General features: G+C 40.0%; 1 protein-coding gene and 1 long non-coding RNA gene across 2 annotated transcripts in view; one reads left to right on the top strand and one right to left on the bottom strand.

The window, feature by feature from the left end:
- LOC308079775 (anoctamin-4-like) overlaps positions 1-23670 on the top strand; it is a gene marked incomplete at its 3' end in the record, with an annotated part of 43865 nt that overhangs the window by 3404 nt on the left and 16791 nt on the right. The window contains exons 2-12 of the mRNA XM_080421369.1: positions 391-536; positions 1851-2000; positions 5588-5688; positions 9388-9432; positions 9542-9670; positions 10408-10514; positions 11285-11340; positions 12519-12640; positions 13039-13173; positions 15165-15261; positions 15965-16025. Coding sequence (XP_080277495.1) covers positions 391-536; positions 1851-2000; positions 5588-5688; positions 9388-9432; positions 9542-9670; positions 10408-10514; positions 11285-11340; positions 12519-12640; positions 13039-13173; positions 15165-15261; positions 15965-16025 — 1149 coding nt within the window. The remainder of the gene's footprint in view (positions 1-390; positions 537-1850; positions 2001-5587; positions 5689-9387; positions 9433-9541; positions 9671-10407; positions 10515-11284; positions 11341-12518; positions 12641-13038; positions 13174-15164; positions 15262-15964; positions 16026-23670) is intronic.
- On the bottom strand, positions 16685-20972 carry LOC308079776. Its single transcript, XR_013932632.1, has 3 exons — positions 19511-20972; positions 17557-17685; positions 16685-17037 (listed from the first exon to the last, which is right to left on the bottom strand). It is a non-coding gene; the product is annotated as an uncharacterized lncRNA (long non-coding RNA).

Below are 23670 nucleotides of genomic sequence, written 5' to 3'. Positions count from 1 at the left end.
TATATAAATAGGGCAATATTTGTTAATTATCTCCTTTGTACAAAGGAATATCATGAGCTACCTTCTACATTTTTGGAATAGTACCTGATCAAATCGATTAGCTAAAAATATGTGCACTAGGTCCAGAAATGAATGGGACGGATAGCTGGAGAAATCAAGGATCCCAAGATGAGACCAGAAGCTTGGTGGACATGTTTTTTCCCCCATTTATTTTCTTTATGACAAAGTACTGTCCTAGTGATATTAGTGATGTGATTTATAATTACGATCTGCTGCCTCTATAACACCTAGACTAGAGAGACCAAATCAGAATTGAGTATTCAACAAAAGCAGTTTAATTCTGTATTAATAATAATAATAATAAACAACTTTTTATGCTGCCCACTGTAGCTGTGAAGGATGTCAAGGTGCTTATGGAAAATGGGAGGTCCGAGGGAATGAGCAGCCCTGACCAGGACGATGACACCTTGCTGCACCTGGGGACCCACAGTAGCATCCTGGATGACAACACCCGAACCGACTCGGCACTCCCTGAGGTGAGTGACGACAGTAGTTTCCTGGACGGCAACACCCCCAGTAAGGCGAGAAAAGCGCCAAACCTAAACAACATTTGGGCAAAGATGACTCAGCTGGCAGGACTCCAAACAAGGCAATGATTGCGGAGGGACAATGGGAACAGAGGTGATTTTAGATAAAGTGTCAAACTCATATTTCCTGAAGGACAGTTCCAGAACAAAGGAAAGGCCTGCAAGTCGGCCGTCATAAAAATACATATAACGCTCTATATTATAGAGACATTTGGAAAAATGTTTGCTATCTCACATCTTGACCTGAATCCTGTGGGAAAAGGGTTTTTAAAGCGGTCGTAGATTAGTGAATAGAGAGGCCGTCTAGTAATCAGAAAGTTACTGGCTCCGGCCTGCGTGTAAGTGTCCCTGAGCAAGACACTCAACCCCTAACAGCTTTCCTCCGGCTCAGATGGCTGCTCATCATGACCATCTGAGCAGCCATCAGCTGGGTGAAACTGAAACTGAATTTCCCGCGCTGGATTAACAAAGTTCTCCCCTTCCTTCCCTTTTCCAGCCTTCCACCACTTGCTTTAGAGGCACAGAACACTTTGATAAACTGGTTTCACATGCTGTATAATATTCCACATGGTAATAAACAGCTTCTGATGCTTAAATAAGCCAGAAGTTCCCCTTAACACATCAACTGCCAGGTATTAATTAATTAATTCATCCGCCACCCGCAGCGTTTTTACCTTATTTTGACGACCCACAGAACCCACGATGTCGACACGATGTAAACAAAAGCTGTCTGGGGGAGGACGAGGGTCTCTTCTATCTACTGGATAGTAAGATCGATTATAACTGCGATCTTCCGTTCTTTAGTTATCGGCAGTTGAATATAGCTTGTTTTCACCAAAAACGCAATCTGGGAGAATAAAATAAATGGAAATACATGTATTATTATAAATCTGATAACATTGCAGCGGACCGGGTGAATTTATTTTAAATTGTCGTTTCCGGGTCTATTCTTCTCTGGAAGTCAAAGCAGCATTCATACTGTAGGTTGGCGAAGTGTGCCCTCTTGCGTAATCACTGAAAGCACCAGATGACGTAGATTTTCATCCATGGCAGTCAAGCGTTGGATTTGAGACGATGTAGATCTACGTCAGTAGCAGTCAATGTGTTAATAAGCTGGATAAACTGCATCTTGGCAACGTACTTTTAAACTCAAAGTATAACTGTTTATCATAGGAACTATATACTGTATAAAAAATGCATCTTAGATGAGCGTGCATGTTCCATGTGTTTACCTTAATCCTCATCTACTCCCTTGGCTCTCAGGTAAGGAGTAAATCCAGTGGCTTGTGCTTCAGCGATGGCAAGTGTCGCATAGATTACATCCTGGTTTACAGGAAGTCCAACACCCAGACGGAGAAGAGGGAGGTGTTTGAGAGGAACATCCGTGCTGAGGGCTTGCACTTGGAAAAGAAGGCAAGGAGAACATAACTGGTTGTTTCATTATGACTTGCAGTGGTGGACAAAGTACTCAACTCCAGTACTTTAGTCAATGTATAGTTGTTCAAATATTAGTCAACTACACGTGAAAGTTGCTCTGTGCTTGAGTTAAAGTACTGGAGTACTTGCTTTAAAAAATCCATCCAATCCATTAATATCAATGCATTGCTTAACATTTTGACGCAAAAAAAAAAGTATGATTTTCCAGGTTAAAAGATATATATAAATAATAGTGAGAATCTACAAGCTCATAACGCGTCACATTGTAAACTCGTAACAATACGAATACTCAAATTAAGTACAGATACTATTTTTGTTATGTACTGTACCCCAGTAAATGTACTTCATTACTGTCCACCACTGATTATTTGTTTACTGTATGTGCTCCATTTGCTCAGATCATTTGTACACTTACTTTTCAGGTTGACATTGTTTAAACTGAGATTGTATTCACTTTGAAAATTTGTGACAAAAATATACTATCTCATAATTATTTATTTAGTCTACTTATCTGTTTATTTATCTAAGTCTTCCAATTAGTTTAGGATTAGCGTTAAGGGTTGAGATTATGGTCGATCAACAACTTCCATCTTTTGCATCTTGGTATGAAACAATTGGCTTAATTCTGCTCACTTTGTTCTATTTCCCAACCTATTCATATAGTGTGTACAGATGACACATCAAGCTTGTAGTTTTGTTATCCCTTCTGGCTTTTGGAGAGGCTGTTGTAAGTCTATTGCAGGCTGTTGTATGAAATTACAGTAATAATCAGCTTTGCCGTGTGAGCCTTTTGGATAACTGGCAATGCTAAGGCTAATTTATATGCAAGCATAATATTTCAGGGTTTAGTACTGTGACACATGAATATTACACTGCAGCTAAGCTTCAGTTGTAGTTTAGCAAGTTCTGAGAACTTAATTTGTTGTACTGTGCAGTAGCTCCGACTGGAGTGCTGTCATTCATAAAACCAATTGTCATGCGCCATGCTCTTACTCTATCTGCCAAAGAGCTACCGGAAATATGGGAGCAAGCAGTTCAGAGCACTTGTACTCTTTGTGTGTGTGTGTGTGTGTGTGTGTGTGTGTGTGTGTGTGTGTGTGTGTGTGTGTGTGTGTGTGTGTGTGTGTGTGTGTGTGTGTGTGTGTGTGTGTGTGTGTGTGTGTGTGTGTGTGTGTGTGTGTGCTTCCTGCTGATGCAGTAACATCAAGGTTATCATTATCTAGAACGTTCAAAGGGAAGCCGATGATCCTTGTCTCCTTGAATAGCCCAGTTGTACCTGGGTTGCTTGCATGGAGTTACATAGTTATTTTTAGGCTCTTTCTGGGATTGCAGCTTCTTTTCCATGTGCCGTTAGACCGCCTCTTACTCCACAAGGCTGTTAAAAATGGGTCAGGAGGAGAGGAAGAAGTTCACTCTAAGAAGTAACTACTTAAACCCTCTAGACTTAGTAAACCGGACACGAGTTGGCTCTGTAAATTTTGACCCGTCTGCACCAAATCGCGTCCCCAAAAATAGCTCTGACGTGTCATGAGCTTGTAAATCTGCTAGTTTTTGGCTAATGTTCCACCCTGGATATGGGTGCTTGGGTTCAAGTGTTATTAAGCATTGTGTGTGTGTGTGTGTGTGTGTGTGTGTGTGTGTGTGTGTGTGTGTGTGTGTGTGTGTGTGTGTGTGTGTGTGTGTGTGTGTGTGTGTGTGTGTGTGTGTGTGTGTGTGTGTGTGTGTGTGTGTGTGTGTGTGTGTGTGTGTTGCACATGAATTATGATTAGTTGCGTACGTAGTTCACTTACATTAGAGAAATATTTTGCAGAGCTATGAGAGCCAGTAGCACTGTATCCCACTAGGTAAACCCCCCACTAATAATTAGCGTAATTGGCTGTAATTTAAGATATAACACATAAGAGTTAGTGCAATATCTTGGTTACTTGCATGGCTGTGCATAGGCATGACGCAAAGCGGCGTGCTGTCACCCTGCACAGCTGTGCCAATTAACCCAATAAAGCACTCCCTCTTACGTGGTTACCAAATATGACAGACATATTCCAATACAAAACTGTTTTAATAACAATTTAATTAAGAATAATTTCTACTAGAAAGTATCCTGACTACCTGCACAAACAAGGTGTGTTTGCTATACCCTAAATAAATGATTTGACCAACCTGTTTTATAATATAGAATGTCAATGACCCCTCCTCACCAGGTAAAGATAAGATGTCTAGATAGGAATGTACGGCATGGTGCACCACGGCCGCTGTACAGTGCTGTTATTTCACAACAGTACGAATGTACGTAATTCGCCATGGTGCACCACGGCCGTACAGTGCTGTTATTTCACAACCGTATTGCAGCAGAGTTTTGAACTGTTGTTCTACAGACTAGTGCAACCCTGTATGGCCCTACAGTAGGTTAGTGGTTAACCCTAACCCAGGCTGTGGAATTCCACCTCCACTTTGTGGACATTGTTTTAAACCCCACCGCAAACAATATTAATTAAGTCTACTTTTTTCAGGTGAAACAAGACATAGTAGTAAAGAGTGAGTAAAATAGTGAGTAAAGAGTCAAATCTTTAGCTATTGATAGTAAGTTAATTATCTGTGCAGTTTGTGAACAAATCACAATGTGTTGTTTAGTGGCAAAGCTGCACTGTACAGACTGGCTGCGTGTGTGTATTAGAGACAGAATTATACTGGATTTTTGGGTCTGAAATTTATATTACGGACAAAAAAATATATTGGCTGATAGTGCGCTTACAGTAAGCTTCTCTGAAAGTTGAATAATTATTCAAAAAGAACACAAATAGAACAATTTCAAAATGACCCCAAGCATAATTTTTCGCATTTACCGTTGTGTTTGTGTCTGTTGTGTGTAAAAACGTTTCCGTTTCATATCGGACATACAGTACATGGGTCAGGCTCTAGTGTGCATGTCCTAGTATGGTGACGTCTTCTTTGGTCAAATGGAAATAGAATAATTCACCAATAAGTACAAAAGTTCTTCACATGAACAATGTTGGTGTAACTAAGAGATTCAATAAAATAAATAGGTCTTGCATAGATAATTAACTGTGATACAACTTTAACACTTCATGAATTTCAAATGTTCACAGGCATTGTAGAGTGTTTGGTTCTTTGTCAAGCTGTCATACATGTAGCAGCATGAGCTGTGATTGGTCTACTTTTGAAGGGACACAGTATAGAAATTAGGGATGGGACAGTTAAACTGTTAAACGGTTAACCGTTTAACCTAAAGTGTTTAGGACTTAATAATCAGAATTAACAGAATATCAATGCAATAGATCACTTAAATATAATCTATAATTGTTCCTCATACCATATTTTACAATACCTAATAAATAAATAAAACTTGAACAGAAGAAAACAACCTTACAGAATGAGATATAGCTCTATGTTACAATACATGTTTTAGGCCCTATTTGAACTGCCCACACATAGGACTACAACTTTATTTATTGATGTGACATCATAGACGGTTAAATTAAAGTTTAATGTGTGTGTGTGTGTGTGTGTGTGTGTGTGTGTTGTGTGTGTGTGCCTCTCCATAGTCCTCCATAACAAATAGTGACGTGATCTTCCTGAAGCTCCATGCTCCTTGGGATGTGCTGTGTCGCTATGCAGAGCTCATGAATATCCGCATGCCATTTAGGTGAGTGGACCCAACGCTCCCTCAGTTACAGTACTATTATTATTATTGCTGCTGGAAAACACTTTGGCCTTGTCTAGACTGCAGTGCAGTCATATCCGTTTCTCTTCCTTTTCTTTAGGACTGACTGTCCACGGTTATTTAAAAGTGATCAGATCAGATTTATGTAGACATCGGCGACCCACATTGTATTCATCGGTTGCTGTGGTAACGATATGACGCTATGGGTGTGAGAAATTCTTAATTTGTACTCCATTCGTGCGACTCTGTTGCTCACCGAAAATAGCCGATCTACAAGCTCGCACCACGTTGCATTGTGAGCTCTATTTTGTTGATCTATTTTTGGCGTGTGACACCTTCGTATGACCAAGTATAACATCTTTAAACTTTTTTTAAGAAAATCTTTCTTGTTCCTGCAGTCTGGATTTGACTGCATTATTTGTTGCGTTGTGAGTGCAGTAAATGACAGATTGATATCCGATTTGAGTAGTTAGTGTCCAGACTGAAACACATCTTTAGAAATCTGCAATTTGAATTGCATGTCAAGCCGCCTATGAATGTGGTTCAAATCTGATTAGCAAAGATCAGGGCTGATCTGGGTTGCCAGTTTGATTATAGCCTTTGTGCTCCAGGTGCTGTAGGCTCAAGTCATGGGGGCACCTGAAAATCAACCAATAGCAATGCCAATGTCAATGTTTTGCACAATTATACAAGCATAATCTAGCTGTGCTCAAAACCTAAACGCTGTAGGTTTAGAACCCAGAGCATAGACACAAACATAATGTATGGTTAAGTCTATTTATTCAGTGCTCAGAGTACAAATCCAGGGAAAGACAACCATTAATTTCTAGTAAAGTTGAGACTGACAAGCCATAGCAGCAGGAGACAGGCAGATAGATCCAGTTTGGTGAGGCAGACTCCTGAGACAGTTAACACATCGAGTGCCAGAGGTTTTTTAAAACAGGGTACGTCCAGGGCCAGCGTTTCTTACCGTTTACGCCGATCGTTTTAGAGCTGCAGGAGCCTCCACAAGGACCCAGATGTAAACAAAGGGTGTCTGGGCGATGGCCGAGGGTCCCGTCTAATGACTGGAAGAATAATATTTCTAACACGATCCGCCATTGCAGAGTGATCGCCCGTCGAAAATGGCTTGTTTTCACCACTGTAAAAAAATGTGGACCTTTTTCTCCAAATCATTGGAGCGGACGGAAGTGAGGTTTTTTGTCATCCGTCCATTTCATTTTAAAGGAACCTAGGATCATGCCTAAATTGCGTTGAAGCGCCCCTTGTAAAAAAATATATATATTCTCGTTTTTGACACTCAATGTGTTAAGAGCAGAAGAGCACCGCAAACACAAGAGAAATTTGTAACTACAGTATACAGATTAAACCGAGTGCACAAAACCTCCAACGTGACTATGTGGACTGTGATTGACTTGCTGCAGAGTATTATGATCTGGTAGAGTGGTGGAGGTTGAACTGGTGTTTTATAGGGAGCTGATTGCAATGAGCAGCACCTCTGCCTCGCACACCTGTCTCCACTCCTGCAATCAGAACATAAAGAGAGAGAGAAGCCAAAAACCAAAACTCTAATTTCTGCCTCCACCGTCCTCCGCCTTCCAGCGTGATCCAGAAATCATTCGTGCTCCAAATCTTAAAGTGCTTTTTGGAGGAGCCGAGAGCTAGGTCTCCTTTGTGGAAATGTTTTAATCGGAATGAAATTCTCCTCCTTAACATGACAACCCTCCCAGACTCCGGAGTGGCACAGCGATCCAGCTGTGTGACATGTCATAAGTAATTGCTGTCGCTTCAAAATGATGCTGACTGAGTGAGGAGTGTTCCCATTCCATAAAGCTTACCCGATCGTTTCCTCCCTCTTTGTCTCTCCTCCTTGCCTCGAGGCGGGGCTAAGGTACGAGGAAACAATGCGAGTGGAGGACGTGAGGATGGAGGTTCGGGTAATAGGATCTGGTTATAGAGAGAGAACTAGAAAGTGTACATAGATCCGAGAGTGGGTGTTGCAGTCGTAACAAAAGCAGCCTGACTCACTCAGCCCGTTGTCACTGTTAAAAATCTCCTCATAGCTACATCGATTGTTGCGTTGTGATCGTCCTGAAATCTCTTGTCCTTCTCTAAAGTTGCACTACAGTAACTGTGGTTTCCTCTGTTGCAACCATGCATGTGTGAATGTCATAGCAAAATGATGTAAAATCAGTCATAAACACCCTTTCAATAACCTTTATAATTCATATTACAGTTATAGCATATGTTTACTGTCTAGAAATACTTAAATTATAATGTAGAGGTTGTATTCAAATATATATATATATAATTGCCTGTCCTTGCTCCAAGCTGGGAAAGTGGTTTATGAATCAAGTTAACCAAGCCCACCTCCAGTATTTTGTCAGCGGTTTAATGTTTTCCAGTGACAACCTGTCCGGCAGTGCTTTACTGAACATTGATTCCAGAGGCACCAAAGGCTCTGCCATTTTATTATTTGGGATTTTATGTGGTCTTGTAGGTGAGAGCTGAGGAGAGTAGGCCTAAACACTACTGTAATGCTGAATTCACACCAAGAGCTGCATCCATTTCTATCGCTCCATTTTATCAAAATGTCCAAGATTGGCGGTGGCCCTCGTAAATAAGCGAGTTGTGGTCCAGTGAGAGCCCTGCTGCTACGAGCGCCTCAATGTAGCACAGCTGCCTCAGCAGGCGAGCTCACAGGCAGGGAAGAGCAGTACGACACTCACCACACTTTTTAGGTTAGAAAATAGGCCATGCAGTTGCATTATCTTGATTAATTTTGTGTACAACTGCTAGTTTAAAACTTTGTTAACATTATTAATAGTAGTCCATGCCTTTTAAGAATAGTAGTCCATGCCTACTTCAGAGCAGTGCACTCTTCTAGTTGGCTGCTGCTCTTGCCACACAGCGGCAGTGGCAAAGTTGAACTTTTCTCAACTTTGCCGCTCCGCTTTTTGCTAGCTCTGCCTGCTGCAGTGGGGAAAGCGGCAGTCGCTCTTCACCATAGACGGTGCATTGAACCTCACTGCTTTCTCAGAGCACAGCAGCGCTTAACTGCCTCTGGTATGAATTTAGTGTAAGACTTCCACTTTCACTTTACATCCTTTGTGAGAATCGACCCAGTCCACCTGGTTGCCATACTGTAGCATACTATAGGGCATAGCAGTGGTGGCTATTTTGTGGTGCCAAAACATATTTGAAAACTGCAAAAAAAAGGGTATTTATTGAATATAGTATATAATATAATTAAACATTCAAATATATTTTGACACAGAATCAAATCTTTTATGGTCATGATTCACCAGGACCGGGATGGCTTGGTTCCAGGCTTAAAATAATTCATATAAATATTTTCGGAAATCACTATGGGAAATGAATGGGGTGAAATGAAATGGAAATGAAATGGCCGCCATAAAAAACACAACCATACGTGGCTTGGTGAGACAAGTATAGGGAAAAACAAGACGAACATGTGGCTGGATGGGGGCTGTAAATGAAGTTATTATTGACTTAATACATATCAATTGTATTATTATTATTAGTAGTAGTAGTAGTAGTAATAGTAGTGGTGGTGTTTTCATTACCATTATTATCTTTACTAGACTATTATAGCTGAATACTGTGCATTTATTATTTATGACCTGCTCAATACTATTTATGACCTGCTCAATATTTCAGGAGGAAAATCTATTATATGCACCGAAGGCACCGGTTTATGAGTCGGTGAGTGGCAAACTCATAATTTAGTTTGATTGATTTTCCTGAAACAGAAAATGCGTGTATAATGTATTAAAACTGCCAACTATGCATGCATTCTAAACTTTGCTTTTAGGATGGAGAAACGGATCAACAAGTTCCGTGGCTGGCTTCCCCGTAAGCCTATGAAGTTTGATGACACCTTGCCTGACCTGGAGGAGAATGAGAGCTTTACCGCTCCGTTCAGTCGATCCAGAATACATCAGTGAGTTTATAGGAACACTTATCTCTATATATGGGTCCTCACTAATGCTCGCTATAGGACGGAGCCATTTTTGTCTTCTTGCACTGTTTTTCAGAGGCGAGCTGTGGATAGATAAATTCACAGGTGATGTCATTGGCAGGGACGTCAAATCTGAATCAGTCGCTCTAGAGAGGCACAGAATTGTTTGCTCATCATGTGGAGTATAACCGCATGTGAAAAACGTTTTTAAACATCAGAATCCGTTTACTCGTCATGTGGAGTATAACTGCATGTGACTTTCTTGTAAAGGCGTCTCTGTCTCTAGCGTGAACTAGTCAAATTACACCATTGACACTTTAGAGACATAAAACACTTTTTTTGTTTGTTTACTTTTTCCACATGCTGTTATAGTCCACATGACGTGTAAACAGATTCTGATGTCTGAAACGTGCAAAGTGTCCCTTTAAATAATAACCCCATTAGACAGTGCCCACATACTGTATCCTATGTGTACACTGCTGCTTTTTATTTTAGAGTTATTTTCTTTCTAAATCTTTGGCAAAGTCTCTCTCTCCTGCACACACACACACACACACACACACATACATACACACTTTCTCACTCTCTCTCACACACACACACACACACACACACACACACACACACACACACACACACACACACACACACACACAGCATCAGTATTCATTCCTCATTCATTCCTGTACATAACGTGATGTTTTTTTTGTGTGCTACAGTTTCATTATTCACAACAAAGACACATTTTTCAACAACGCCACCAGGAGTCGCATAGTCCACCACATCTTGCAACGGGTTAAATATGAGGAGGGTAAAAATAAGATCGGTGAGTTATTTTGTTTTATATCACTTTATTAGGGTTAGGTACAAGTGCAAATATACAGGAACCATACACACTAGCATAATGAACAGAGGATGTATTTACTGTAGCTAAATGAGACACGAGAGAACACACACCTAGAAACAACAAATGGGAGGTGTGTGTGTGTGTGTGTGTGTGTGTGTGTGTGTGTGTGTGTGTGTGTGTGTGTGTGTGTGTGTGTGTGTGTGTGTGTGTGTGTGTGTGTGTGTGCGCGCATACATGGGTGAGTAAGGGCGACACAGTGCCGCCACTACGCACACGCGCACCACGCACTGTGCCTAGGGCACCACGTTCCCGAGGGGGCATCCAAGCAGATCACCAAGGCGATCACCATAGGCGTAGGCGTATAATCATAAATGTGTTGATAATTAAGGGGGGTAAGCCCCCCCCCCCCCCCCCGCAACGCATGTGTATTCAGTAATTTGCACGCTCATGCGCAAGTCTATGTGTGTGTGCGTGCGTGCACGCACGTGTGTGTGTGTGTGTGTGTGCATGGGTGTGTAGAGAGATATTACGCTTGGGGCACCCAAATGGCCAGCAGCGGCAAACTTCACCCTTTTTGTAATCAGACTGTGTGATTGAAAAAACTACTTTGAAAGCTTGCAGAAAAGTGTCTGAATATGCAGCGTTGGGACAAGATCACGGTCATTATTTAGTCATGGCAATGATAGCTGCGTTTGTGTCGTACTGGCAGTTCTTGATCTTGCTCCATCATTCACGCTTTTTGTTCTCAGGGCTTAATCGTCTGTTGAGCAATAATTCATATGAGGCAGCTTTTCCTCTCCATGAGGTAATGTGGTTTCATTGATTCACTTCTTGCACGTAACTACAGTATACACTAAACCACTGGTTCTCAACCTTGTTGACTTGCGACCCCTAAAAAACACTTGGCCAAGTCTTGTGACCCCCCCCTGAAGACTCACTGATCTAACAGCATACATGCACTGAACAAACATGCACCCACACACAAAGCACACACTGAACAAACACTAATTTGCATGCATACAGACAGCATATATAAAACAGCGAAACAAACTATATTAGTTATGGGTTACTCTGACTGTGTGTCCGAGAGGAAAATGTGCATCTCTTCCCGTAGCCCCTGAGTGGCTGATATTCCCTACTGTACATTGTATGTATTCCATAACACAGCCATTAGAGCCATAGAGCACTCAATGCATTTTTGTGGAGGGATTAATCTCAGTGGCATTCTAATTTGTAGCACTCTGCGTACTCACCCAATATTTCATTGCTGGCGGTCAGCTCTTCTCATCTAGTTATAAATCCATTTGAAAGTTGTGTTCGAAAATGTGTATTTAGTCAGATATCTCCACTCTTCCACAAGATTTTATTTGGTTTAGAAATACCTCTTAATTTTCAGTGGTGTTAAACTTTCGTGTGTCAGAACCTCAGAGCACAGTACACAGTGGGGCTGATCCCTTTCATAATGGCAGGTGATCGGTCTGTCTCAACAGGCGCGATCTCACACACACAAACTTACTCGCTCACTCTCTCTCTCTTCCTCCGAACAATTTTGCCTATACTAATTATATATTCTTGATTGTGCTTCTACTGAAATGTTAACAGAAAATAATTAAAGAAATAAATGAATAACACAGGAAAATGATGAACGTTCCCCCTCAGGGGGTCGCGACCCCCAGGTTGAGAACCACTGCACTAAATCACTAACACTATTTTGTAGTGACACATAATATTATAGTCATTGATCAGTAAGGCGATTATGTGGACATTGTTATTAATTTAGCATAATGTGTATGCGTGTGTGTGTGTGTGTGTGTGTTTGTGTGTGTGTGTGTGTGTGTGTGTGTGTGTGTGTGTGTGTGTGTGTGTGTGTGTGTGTGTGTGTGTGTGTGTGTGTGTGTGTGTGTGTGTGTGTGTGTGTGTGTGTGTGTGTGTGTGTGTGTGTGTGTGTGTGTGTGTGTGTGTGTTATGCGCATGTTTGGACAGGGGAGCCACCGAAGCAAAAACTCAGTAAGGACACATGGAGCCGATAACCATCGCCATCTGCTCTATGAGTGCTGGGCCTGGTGGGGAGTATGGTACAAGTATCAGCCACTGGACCTCATAAGGTACTTTATAGAGACAAAGAGAAAAACTGAGCCATGCATGCCATAGGCTAAATAGACAGACATTTTCAGCTGTATTTAACAATTATGATATAATCATCATAATAACTCAAAACATTACCGATCATCAAAAAAAATATTGAGAGTCTACTGTACCAAAGGCAAAGCACGCTTACTGAATTCAATCTTAATGTAAAAAAAATAAGCTGTCAAGAAATAATCTACATAACAATAATTTTGCAAAGTTAAAAAAGAGAGCACAAACATTTGCTTGTGCTCTTCCTGCTTTGTTGTTGTTTTGTGGCATCTATAATGAGCCCAATATTTTAAATAAAGGTTGAATGAAAGGATGTGACCGCATCCAAGATGTGATCTAATTTGAAGTTGATCTGTTCGTTTAGGAAGTACTTTGGGGAGAAGATTGGCCTGTATTTTGCCTGGCTGGGCTGGTACACTGGGATGCTGTTCCCTGCAGCGCTGGTGGGACTCCTGGTGTTCCTCTATGGTGTGTTCACGCTGGAACACTGCCAAGTCAGGTAATGGGAGCTCCACGGTTTGCTTGTTGTTGTAATTTGCACCAGGGCTTGACCCACATCCCAGGATCTCTACATCTTCTTATAACTATACTTAATCATCACTCTTAACCACATTATACCTGGCGTCTCTATATTGGGCAAATCTTCAAAAAGTGTCAAAAACATTTTTTAAGATTAAAATATTTTTTTCATAATCTTTCTATTTTGCCTTCTTTTCTTTAAAAATAGATAAATAAATAAAAAATATTGGTGATTCTTGCTATGTTGTACAACAAAATACTGTATACAGGGCTTAAATGGATAAGCTGCATTGGGGCTGTCAACGATTATTCCAAATTCGAACATGAAATTAAATTGTAAAAATATACAGCCGTATGATTGTGATAATAAAAATTTGACTGTGGGAAAGAACAAAAAGAAAGCAGCACTGCCGTAGCCGTCTACCTCGCGAGCTCTCACATGGCTCTAGGTTGCTATAACCTTGCACAGCAGCTGGCCTTGTGAGATCACAGTTCCGTTCTTCTCTGCCATAGGGCCTGCAATGAATCCACAGAGAGGAGTCACATAATGTCACTTCTATTGATTAAACATTTAAATGTAGGTCAAGCTGAAAGCGATCCATGTAACGACGGGTTGAGTTCACAACCCAACATGGCCGCAGAGAGAGTGATTTGGACTAGATTACACAATCTAAAAAGACCCGTTTGGAAATACTTAATATTCTTGTCAGTAAAGATACATGGTTTGATTATCATTGCCTGTTTCATGTCAAGGAAAAATTTACTTTTTGTTACGTTTTTGTTACGTCACAGCATGCTCGAAATGTTGAATATTCACTGTGTATACACCTTGAAACTTCCAATTAATAGGCCGGGCTTTTATTTAAACTAGTATGAATATTACCTCTTATATTACCGCTGTCGAATAACATTAAGTACAAATCATGCATTTGATCTCTCTCTGAGAGAGCACATCCTCAGTAGAGTAAAAAAATGTACGGCAATGTTTCGTGAATAAAAAGTTTTTCGACCGATCTGTATGGTAGAGTATGTTAATACAACTAACAGGGTGCGGTTGGCTGAGTGTTAAGACATGTACTGTACCACACAGGCTCTCATGATGCCCAACAGCGACTTGTTTCGATTCCCGGGCTAGGCAGACCATTTGCTGCATGTCACTCCCCTACTCTCTCTCCTTGTTTACTGTATAATCTCCACTGTACTATCAATAAATGCAGAGAAGCCAGAATAATTGTTTTTAATAATAATAATGCAAGGACATGTTGTGTGAGACTGCCGTGATGTCATCTTGTTCTCCGAGCTCACGCTGGCTTACAGAAGGGTAATTAAATCGAATGGCCAGTCACCACCTCGGACTAGAGGAGAGCGGTCAGGATCACAACAGAGAATTTTAAATCACAACATGCGTTTAGCAGTATTTGCGCTAAAAGCATTTTAAAGGGCATATTTTCTCTTACCTGAATTCCATTTTGAGGAGGACTTGTAGAAGTCTGACGCAACACTTCCCAATGCATTAAATTATGTGCATTTGATTAATTGTGGTGAATTAATTCAATGTCTCTATAACGGCAGATTTATTCTCCGTCACGCGATGGTGTTGTACGCCGAGAACGGCCCAGAATAGCAGACCTACAAGCTCGGTAGGTCAGCTTTTCTCTGAGCGAGACACCATCGCGCGACCAAGTATGAATCAGGCTCTATGGAAGGTAACTGTTGGGGTCAGTTCACTTTCAAATTGACCATTTCAGAAGGTAAAGTGAATTGACACAAACTTTACATTCTCAACTTTACATTACAAACATACACTCTATTATTTCATAATTTCAAAATTCTTACAAAAGTTTGTATTCAGTTTTACTGAAAGTGAACTAATTCCAGCAGTAGTGTGTGTATTAATTGACCCATGGATAATGTATACATCATTGCACAACCTCGCCAAAGAGAACCTATTTTCAATCTGTGTTTCTCCAGTAAAGAAATCTGCCAATCCACAGAGATTATAATGTGTCCCATTTGTGATGAATACTGCCCCTACCTGAGACTGTCAGACAGCTGCATCTATGCCAAGGTAATACTGTATATAATACTATTAATATTAAGGTAAACATAAATTATAAAGACTAGAGCCCGACCGATATATATCGTTTTGGCTGACAATATTTGACTTTTTTGAAGATATCTGTACCTGAAATTATGCATGTGTCCTTATTTTACAAAATATCGGTCAAAACATCAGTAATTGGTGGTCTACGACTCTTAATAAAGACAGCTGCATATACACCAAAACACAAAAAATGTAGAGGATTTCATACAGTTATAAGCAACAGTTAACTCTTAAGAGTGACAGTTTGCTTTGTGCATCTTCTAATTTTGCATTGTGAAAATACATGAGCGTGTCTGTTTTGCATTACCCCAGTGTCATCTGATCGTGTAGCTGATTCTGTCATATTTTCCTTATTTATTTTACCTTGTACTGTGTTTTGGACTAAATGAAGAAATGTAGACTACCCACAGAAAAGGCTGGCCAACTATGATACCAGAGTGTGTCATTCAAAACTCCATTGGAATTTCCTATAAACACACAGTTGCCAAGTTATCTGATATGAAGTGCGTAAGGCTTGGTTAGGAAATCCTTGAATTTATTGGACAGATCTTAGAGTAAAGTATTTTTTATAAACTTGTGTTGTTTACATTACTTTTTCCACAAAGATTTCTTACAGTATTGAATTGTAACGCTTCAATTGTTGTTTTTGTTTTTATTCTGTTTTTAGCTCACTCATTTGTTTGACAATGGAGCTACTGTGTTCTTTGCTGTATTCATGGCTGTCTGGGGTAAGTTTGATATGGTTTCTAAGTCCATCAAACATTGCACTCTGAATTGTGATGCCTGTTCAATATTGATTGAATACATAGGACCACAATGGAAACAAGCCATCAAGGTTTATTGTCTCCGCCAGGCCGAAAGGCATGGCGAGAGAGTACGTTTTGCACCCTGTCCGTCCGTGTGTCCATATGTCTGAACAGCTAATCTCCGGCACCGTTGGCCCGCTCGCTGCGAAACTGTGCACACACTTTTTTCACATGGGCCTGTTATAGGGCCACCAGGAGGCTGATTTGTGCAAAACATTGTTTTAATATTACTCCTACAGATTTTATCCAAACATCACGCAAATTGGTACACAGTATCTCTATAGTCATGTGATCAAGATGGAAGTGAATATTTCATATTCCATCCTAATGGGCCAACGTTGGCTTCCAGAGTTTGCTGGATAGGTCTGTTTGAACAAAATTGGGGGTTAGTCCCTGTGACATACTGGCATCATGTCCAGGAGGTGTACTTCTACATGAAGCTGCCTCATGTTACGGGAAGAGGATTGTCATGTGGCCCATGGTGCTGTTATAGACGGCTGACCCTATGGTGCCACGCTGTAAAAAAAGTATTTCAGAATATAGGTACTGTAGGTAGGTACTTTATTCATCCAGAGGGGAAATTAAGGTGTTACAGCAGCTCTCATAGAGACATCAATAAAACACATCATAAAAACATCTAAAATAGGCATCAAAGCATAGTCAACCTACAATATTAAAAAACGACAGACCAAACACTACTAAGAACACTCACTGAAGCATAAATCAGGCTTTATATTTGCTAAAATAGTGTCCAGTGGAGCAGGATCCTGTCAGCGTATTAAAAGGTCCCAGTATTCCCTGTTATTATAGCAACTGTATTCTCCAGAAATTGATTGCAAAGATTTCACAGTTATAGATTGCGCAGCCTCGTCTTCCCAATGCAGACAGTCTGGTTGTTTGTCTGTGAGTTCGTACAGGTGAATGCCTGAAGGGACTGAAAGACACAAACGATTTGGTAACACCAAGCATTATAGCTCAAATAAAGTAGCATGGCTAGTTAATTAGTTTTGCTTTATGCCTGCCAATAAGGATAGAAAACACATTTTGGCAGCGTTGATTGAAACATCGATTTGCCCTAGAATAGGGTTCATGTGGTTAATTGAATCTTATTAAAAGGTACAAATTGACAGGGGACACTGACGAAGGTAGAGGGCTGGTGAGGCCAAGATGCAGTTTGTGTGCACCATGATCTTAACAATAAACTTCTACGATATGCATTCACCTTTATATGGACGTTTATTTTTTCCATAACAGTTATCATACTCAAACCAAAAGTATACATGTAATTCATTCATGGTTTAATACAGCACATTGTTTGATACAATAAAATCTAACTTCTCTAAATATATGTCAAAACACAAAAAGTTTATTTAAATACACTAATAACAAACTAAGAACAATAAAGACAATTTTACTAATCAAGAGACGGTCATAAAATGCTGTAAATGCTCACCTTTGCAAAGCTCTGTGGTTGCTTGCTGTTTTTGTTTGTCATAACTCCAACATTTCTGCAAGAAGTAGAGTGCTAGGCCCAGCTGGAGAGCAAAGGTCAACACTCCTATCAGGATGATGGCGCTGTTAACTGTTTATGGTGATGAGGAAAGGACATAAAGGAAACTACATGTTTACAAATATAACAGTGGTTAAGATGTTCCTGATGATTTAAAGCTTTGTCTACCAGTCCCTGTATGCATCGTTTGTTTTTTACAAAATTGTTAGCAATACATTTTCAGATGTTAGAATGATTCTACATCTAGAATATACTGTACTACTTGTTACACAAGTTAACTTAGCCATGACACATTTTAAAATACAGTCTATAATGCCAACACAAAGTTTTCAGCTGAAAAATAAATGTAATAGTAATTAGAGAGGCTGACAGTGTTTGGGGATGGTTCTGGAAAAAGTTAGTTGAGGGGTGTGTACATTGAATTGTATGTCACTAAATGATAACTGTTTTACTCTGATAGGCTGCTATAAATTTGCCATAAATTTGCCAGGATATGTACATTATTATCAAGCAATGCCCCAGATCCCCCAACAGGGGTTTGATTTTGTAGCTTGTCGCCTTTTTCGTCTGGTACATTTTCATGTTCAAGAGAGAGGAAAAATATGCCAAAAAGGCATAAAATATCCAGGTCCAGGCACTCAAGGTGTCTTCTAAAATCCACCTTGTATATAAAAATATGTATACGTACATACAATTAATTCATTTGGTTAATATATTTACAATAGTATTCATAATAATAATCATAGTGTCAATCATAACAATAGTCCAAGTTCTTGAAAAAGGGTTTGGGAGAAGCGTTAAGCTTGTCAAGCCCACCCCCTAGTAATGTTTTTCAACTAAACGAAAAACTTCCATGAGCACCGATGGTCTGAGAGATACCTGTAACGCTCCTGTAACTTATTTTTTCTACATTTTTATGTTATTTATGGATGAAGAAGAAGACATTAAGCCAGGCAAATAAACTTGAACCTCACTGGAACACCTTCATACTGAACTCAAAACTATCCTCAACCTGAATACCTCTCTTTGTTATTGATATTGATTTAAATTCTGAATGCATCCACGGTGGAAAATATTCTGGATGTGTTCTGGCACCAAGGCTGTGCTTGTTATTGAAATAGTTAGTTGCCATCACTGTTGCTGTAGGTTATGACTAATTGATAGCATGGCATATTCAGACATTGTCACGCCGTGGCTGTGGAAACCTGATCTGCTTCACTCTTGTAAATGTTTTATTGTGGTGATTTTGCACTTATGGAGTGCTGTGCAAAACATTAACATTTTGATTACACTTGATAACATGACATAATACTGTATGTATGTGTGGGTTCATTCATTACTGTCTGATAAATCATAATTGGACCTGGTAGATATTAATCCATTATCATTATCATTTGTGTGCTTTCACAGTTAAGAGTCTTTGCATAATTCATTGATCCCCAAGGCCATTGCCATCTGATACAAAACATGAGACATGAGAAATGAGACCAAACGACAAAGAGGCTGCAGGCTTTCCACACAACGGAAGGCCTGGTTTTTGTTCCGAACTGACTAGTGTGATCCAGTCTAGGCCACGAATTCCCCTACTAATATCGGTATCCGGTTGGGCGGCGCAATGTTATTGTTCCCCCACATGAATGCTGAATCAGGTATCCGGGTGTAGCCAGTCACGATGAGTTAGAATAACATATGGACATACCAAATTACTGTAATTAAGAACCTAATCATATTCATAAGTTTCGCAGGTTTATAGGTAGGCCCTACCACTATGATGCCCCTGGTTTCCGAGGGAATTCTTTTTAGGAGCATAGCTTTACCTGCATCAGCCAGTTCTCTCTAGACCCGATTAGAAAACTGCAAAACGAGTTGATCCCAGTCGAAACTGTGTGCTACTCACCAGCGGATGATATTTCTGCTGTTGGGTCCCACTCTGTCACCTCTGGCCCAGAGGAACCCAGGGAAAGGCTTTGGTTCAGGGGAAGACTCATCACTCCCCTCCCCTTCACTGCTGCTGGAGACCTGCTGTGCAACACATGCCTCTACTTTAACTCTTGTTGAACCATGCATGCAAATTAACCATTTTGTGGTGGGTGCGGGTGTTGGAGGATTGCACATTATTCACACATTGGAGGTGTGTTAAGAAGTTTGTGTAATGGTATTCTGCAAGCTGAGAAATAGTAAGAATATATGAATAAAATATGTGTTTTTTTTAACAAGCTTGGATCATCCATTGTTGACAACACATGCTCAACAGAGAATGACAAAATGGTGGACAGTGTGCTACTCTTGTTATATTGTCCAGTTGAACTCTTTCCTCGTTCCGTCAGACAAAGAACTCTCTCCTGAGATTGCTGACCATGTCTGAATGTTATTAAACTTCTTTGACAACTTATTTGGCAGCAGCTGAATGGGTAGATGGGTGTCTGTCTGTATATCTGTGTGTTAAATTATGGCACTAACTACCAGTCGGTGTCAAACAAAACCAAGGAGGTCTCGCCACCAATTTTTCAAATCGGACTCATTACCAGGCCCCTTTTATGTTTTGGCTTATAACTATTGAACATACAATCAAAAAGAGAAAATAACTTCCCCTGGATTCCTGGAATCATGATGCAACTCCCCATAGACCATTTTGGCATTTTCTTCATAACCCAGATTTTTTCTAGTACTCCTAAACATTTTGTCCAAAATTGCACAAATTGTTACACACTATTTATAGAGTCATGTGATAAACGCGTCATTCAGATGTTTTCAAATCCATTCCGATTGGCTATGATTGCCTTCCAAAGTTTGCTAGCTCATTGCTTGGCCTATTTTACAAAAATCATGAACTATCTGCCCCAATTATGAATAATACATTGAGGGGCCTCTAAACAGCACAGAGCCCAATCAAATTTACTTGAGCACCAAAAATACTACAAATGCTTTTCACTCAAATTAGGTACAAATGAGCTTGTGACATGTATGTGATCACTGTCTGTGACAATGAGCATCAAACTTTTTTTTGCCTGAATTAGTGGGAGAGTGGCCTATTACTTACCAAAAACACCATGTCACGGGGCAACCCGTCACCTGTGCCCTATATACACATACACACATCTGATCTGACTGCTTTCCAAGTTATGCAAGGACTAATGGTTTAAACTGGTGTATTGAAACTGTATATTAACTGATTGTTTGCTAGTTGTCTCTCCTGCACTGCTGGTGGCAATTCCCTTGATGAGGAAGGTGCCAAGTGCTGTGGAGGAGAGGGGTGTTCCTATGTTTTAGGAGTATTGTGTTTATTTAAACTATCATTGAGTCTTCACCCCAAGTTATATTTGTTTAATTGAAACGCATCGTTAGGATTTTTTAGGTAACTTTTGTACTGTGGCAGTGGGGAATCTATGGGAGTATTTATGGAAGTATTTAGAAGAATTGTTGCTAATTGGTTCTGTGTCCAATAGACCATATTCACACGGCGGCCATGTTTCTATGAAGTCGAAAGTAGCCACCCCGGGTGGCAGCACTTTCAATGTTAAATTCCAATATGGCCGCCGTGTGAATATGGTCTATGGTAGGATCCACTCCCTCTTTAAGGGAGGCTGCAGAGGCAGATTAGTTAGATAGGCAGAGGCAGTTAGATATGGGCAGAAACACAGGTAACAGACGAGTTACAGGGCCTTGTGTGATCAAGGTATAGCCTGAAGCGAGTTCTTAACCAGTTGGGTTTTGTTTGTTAGTGTTTGCCTTAAAGGTAGGGTAAGTGATTTTCTTTGGTTAAAATAAGTGTTACAAAATGAAATAGCTCTATATTCTGATAGTACTCATTGCTATAGAGTGTTTGTTCAGTAAGAGGAGTCTCCTTGTCTCTCCAGCTCTTTATAAAACAGAAAATGCACTTTCATTTCATTTCCAATTTTATCCAATCAGGATAGAGAACTCAATCAGGATATAGATTAAACAAGTGAAATTGGAAGTGATGACACTAAGAAATGAGAAGGCAAAATTGGAACTGGAACACTATAAAAAATGAAGCTTAAAAATTGGTACTTTCTCCTGATTGGCTGAGATTTTGACACCTACCGGAAAGTGTATTTTCTGTTTATTAAAGAGCTGGAGAGACGGGGAGACTCCTGTTACTGAACAAACACTCTATAGCAATGATTACTATCAGAATGTAGTGCTTTAACCTTTTAACAAAATACTTTTTGTTTTAACCAAAAAATATCACTTACCCTACCTAAGTGCTAATTTATTTTTTCTCATTGCTCTATTTTTGACTTTTAGGCCAGGATTATTGTTGCTATTTGTATATATTTTTGCACTGGAGTTCAGTGGAGCAGTTGGGCAAAATTTTAAAAAACAAATTGCATCTCTGACTGTCTTTGGAGCCTTGGCCGTTGGAGCCTTTTCACATACCATATATGTTGTCATGAACGCAACATCCAGTCAACCCAAATAGTAATCGCATGTTGAGGGGCCTCTATAGAGCACACCTCAAAAAGCGCTTTTGACTTCTGCCCATATGGGCCGCCACAAATCCGATGCCATCATTGCCATGTTTCTGTTAAAATCTACTTTAAACATGTGTACCATCACCATGTGATCAGATGCATCAATTCCCAACCAAACAGTGTAAATGATAGTGAGTAATGATTTAATTATGCTGTGATTATAGTAATACTGGAGTCATTGTATGGTAATTGAACGATAAGGAGGTAAAAAGACAAAGGCTGAAAGTTGTATATGGTATGCAGAGTCTCAAATCTTCCTCATCAACTCTCTTCTATCAGTATGGCAATGGCATTTTAATATCAACAATCCTCTCAGTATGTGGTAAAACATGTGTGTATGTGTAGAATTCGCGTAGCAACCTATTATGCAACCTATTAAAACTAAACACTAATGTGTTCTTTTCTATTCGCAATGGTGATTACTGATATAATAAAGTACTGACAAGTTGAAACACATGAGTGTAAGTAATACGTGACACTTTGAACTCACAATAAACAACATTTTTCTGTGAAGTTTACTGTATAACAGAAAGGTAACGTGTGTTGCTTTTACAGCTGCAGATGCCGAGCAGCCTAGCCTACACTGCTCGGGCAGCCTATGCTCCTATTTCTTTATGCAGCTTAAAATAAGGTTAAAAAACAACTGACAACTGACCTTGCTTGTTGGCTCTAGAAATGATCATATTGTCCAAATGAGTACAGGTTGGAGTTCAACTGCAGTGAGATATCCACTGAAGTCACTTCATTAACATTCCACTCAAGCGTGCTCCCCTGCTCGCTTGACAAAATAAAACATTCCCTTCCAAGAATGTGACACAGCAAGGGCAGATGTATAAGGAGTTATGCTCTGCTTCAAGGAGTCAAGTTAAGAACTAACTCCAGAATGAAAAGGCTAACCCAGAACCCTCGCTTAATTATGGAAGCTCCATTGGAAGAGACAGACTACCAATGGAGAAATACTGATAAACATGCAATAAGTAAACTATCCACAGGACTTTGCTCAGCAACACCAAGCCTCTGTTACTACCCAGAAGGCAGAAACAGCATGCGTATTGCCATTTGTAGTAAAAAAGCTAAAATGGAACTTTTACTAAACAATATTGTGCCAGGCTTTACAAATGTAGATATCTTATTAACTACCAAAATGGCAGATCTACGAGCTCAAAACGCATCATGCAATGTCTTGTGAATTTTGTAGGTCTGCTATTTTCACAGAATGGTCACCCCAGAATAGTGACACTAGGGTTCATATGATTAAGTAAAGTAAGTGGGTATTCATAAAACCTTACTTAGATGCATGAAGAATGAAGCAAATATACATACCACAAATATGTTTTCAGTAAAAAACACGATGAGAAATTGTGCTGCAAATTTGCAAACATTAACTGAACATGGCTGTTCTTGTGTACTTGGAAGACTTAATGGTGCGTTTCAAAGAGAATGTGTTTCCAGAGATCTTTTTGTTTTGTTTATTTTTTTGTCTTTCCGTGCAGAAACAAAATGCTGTCTCCTTCAGCGTATTTAAAAACAATTGGCTCCTTAAAGAGTAAAGTACATAAAC

This window comes from Gymnoscopelus braueri (genome assembly GCF_963280865.1).
Source record: "Gymnoscopelus braueri genome assembly, chromosome: 23".
NCBI classification, from domain to species: domain Eukaryota; kingdom Metazoa; phylum Chordata; class Actinopteri; order Myctophiformes; family Myctophidae; genus Gymnoscopelus; species Gymnoscopelus braueri.
Note: the sequence above shows the minus strand (reverse complement) of the source record. Positions and strands in the feature narration are given on the sequence as shown.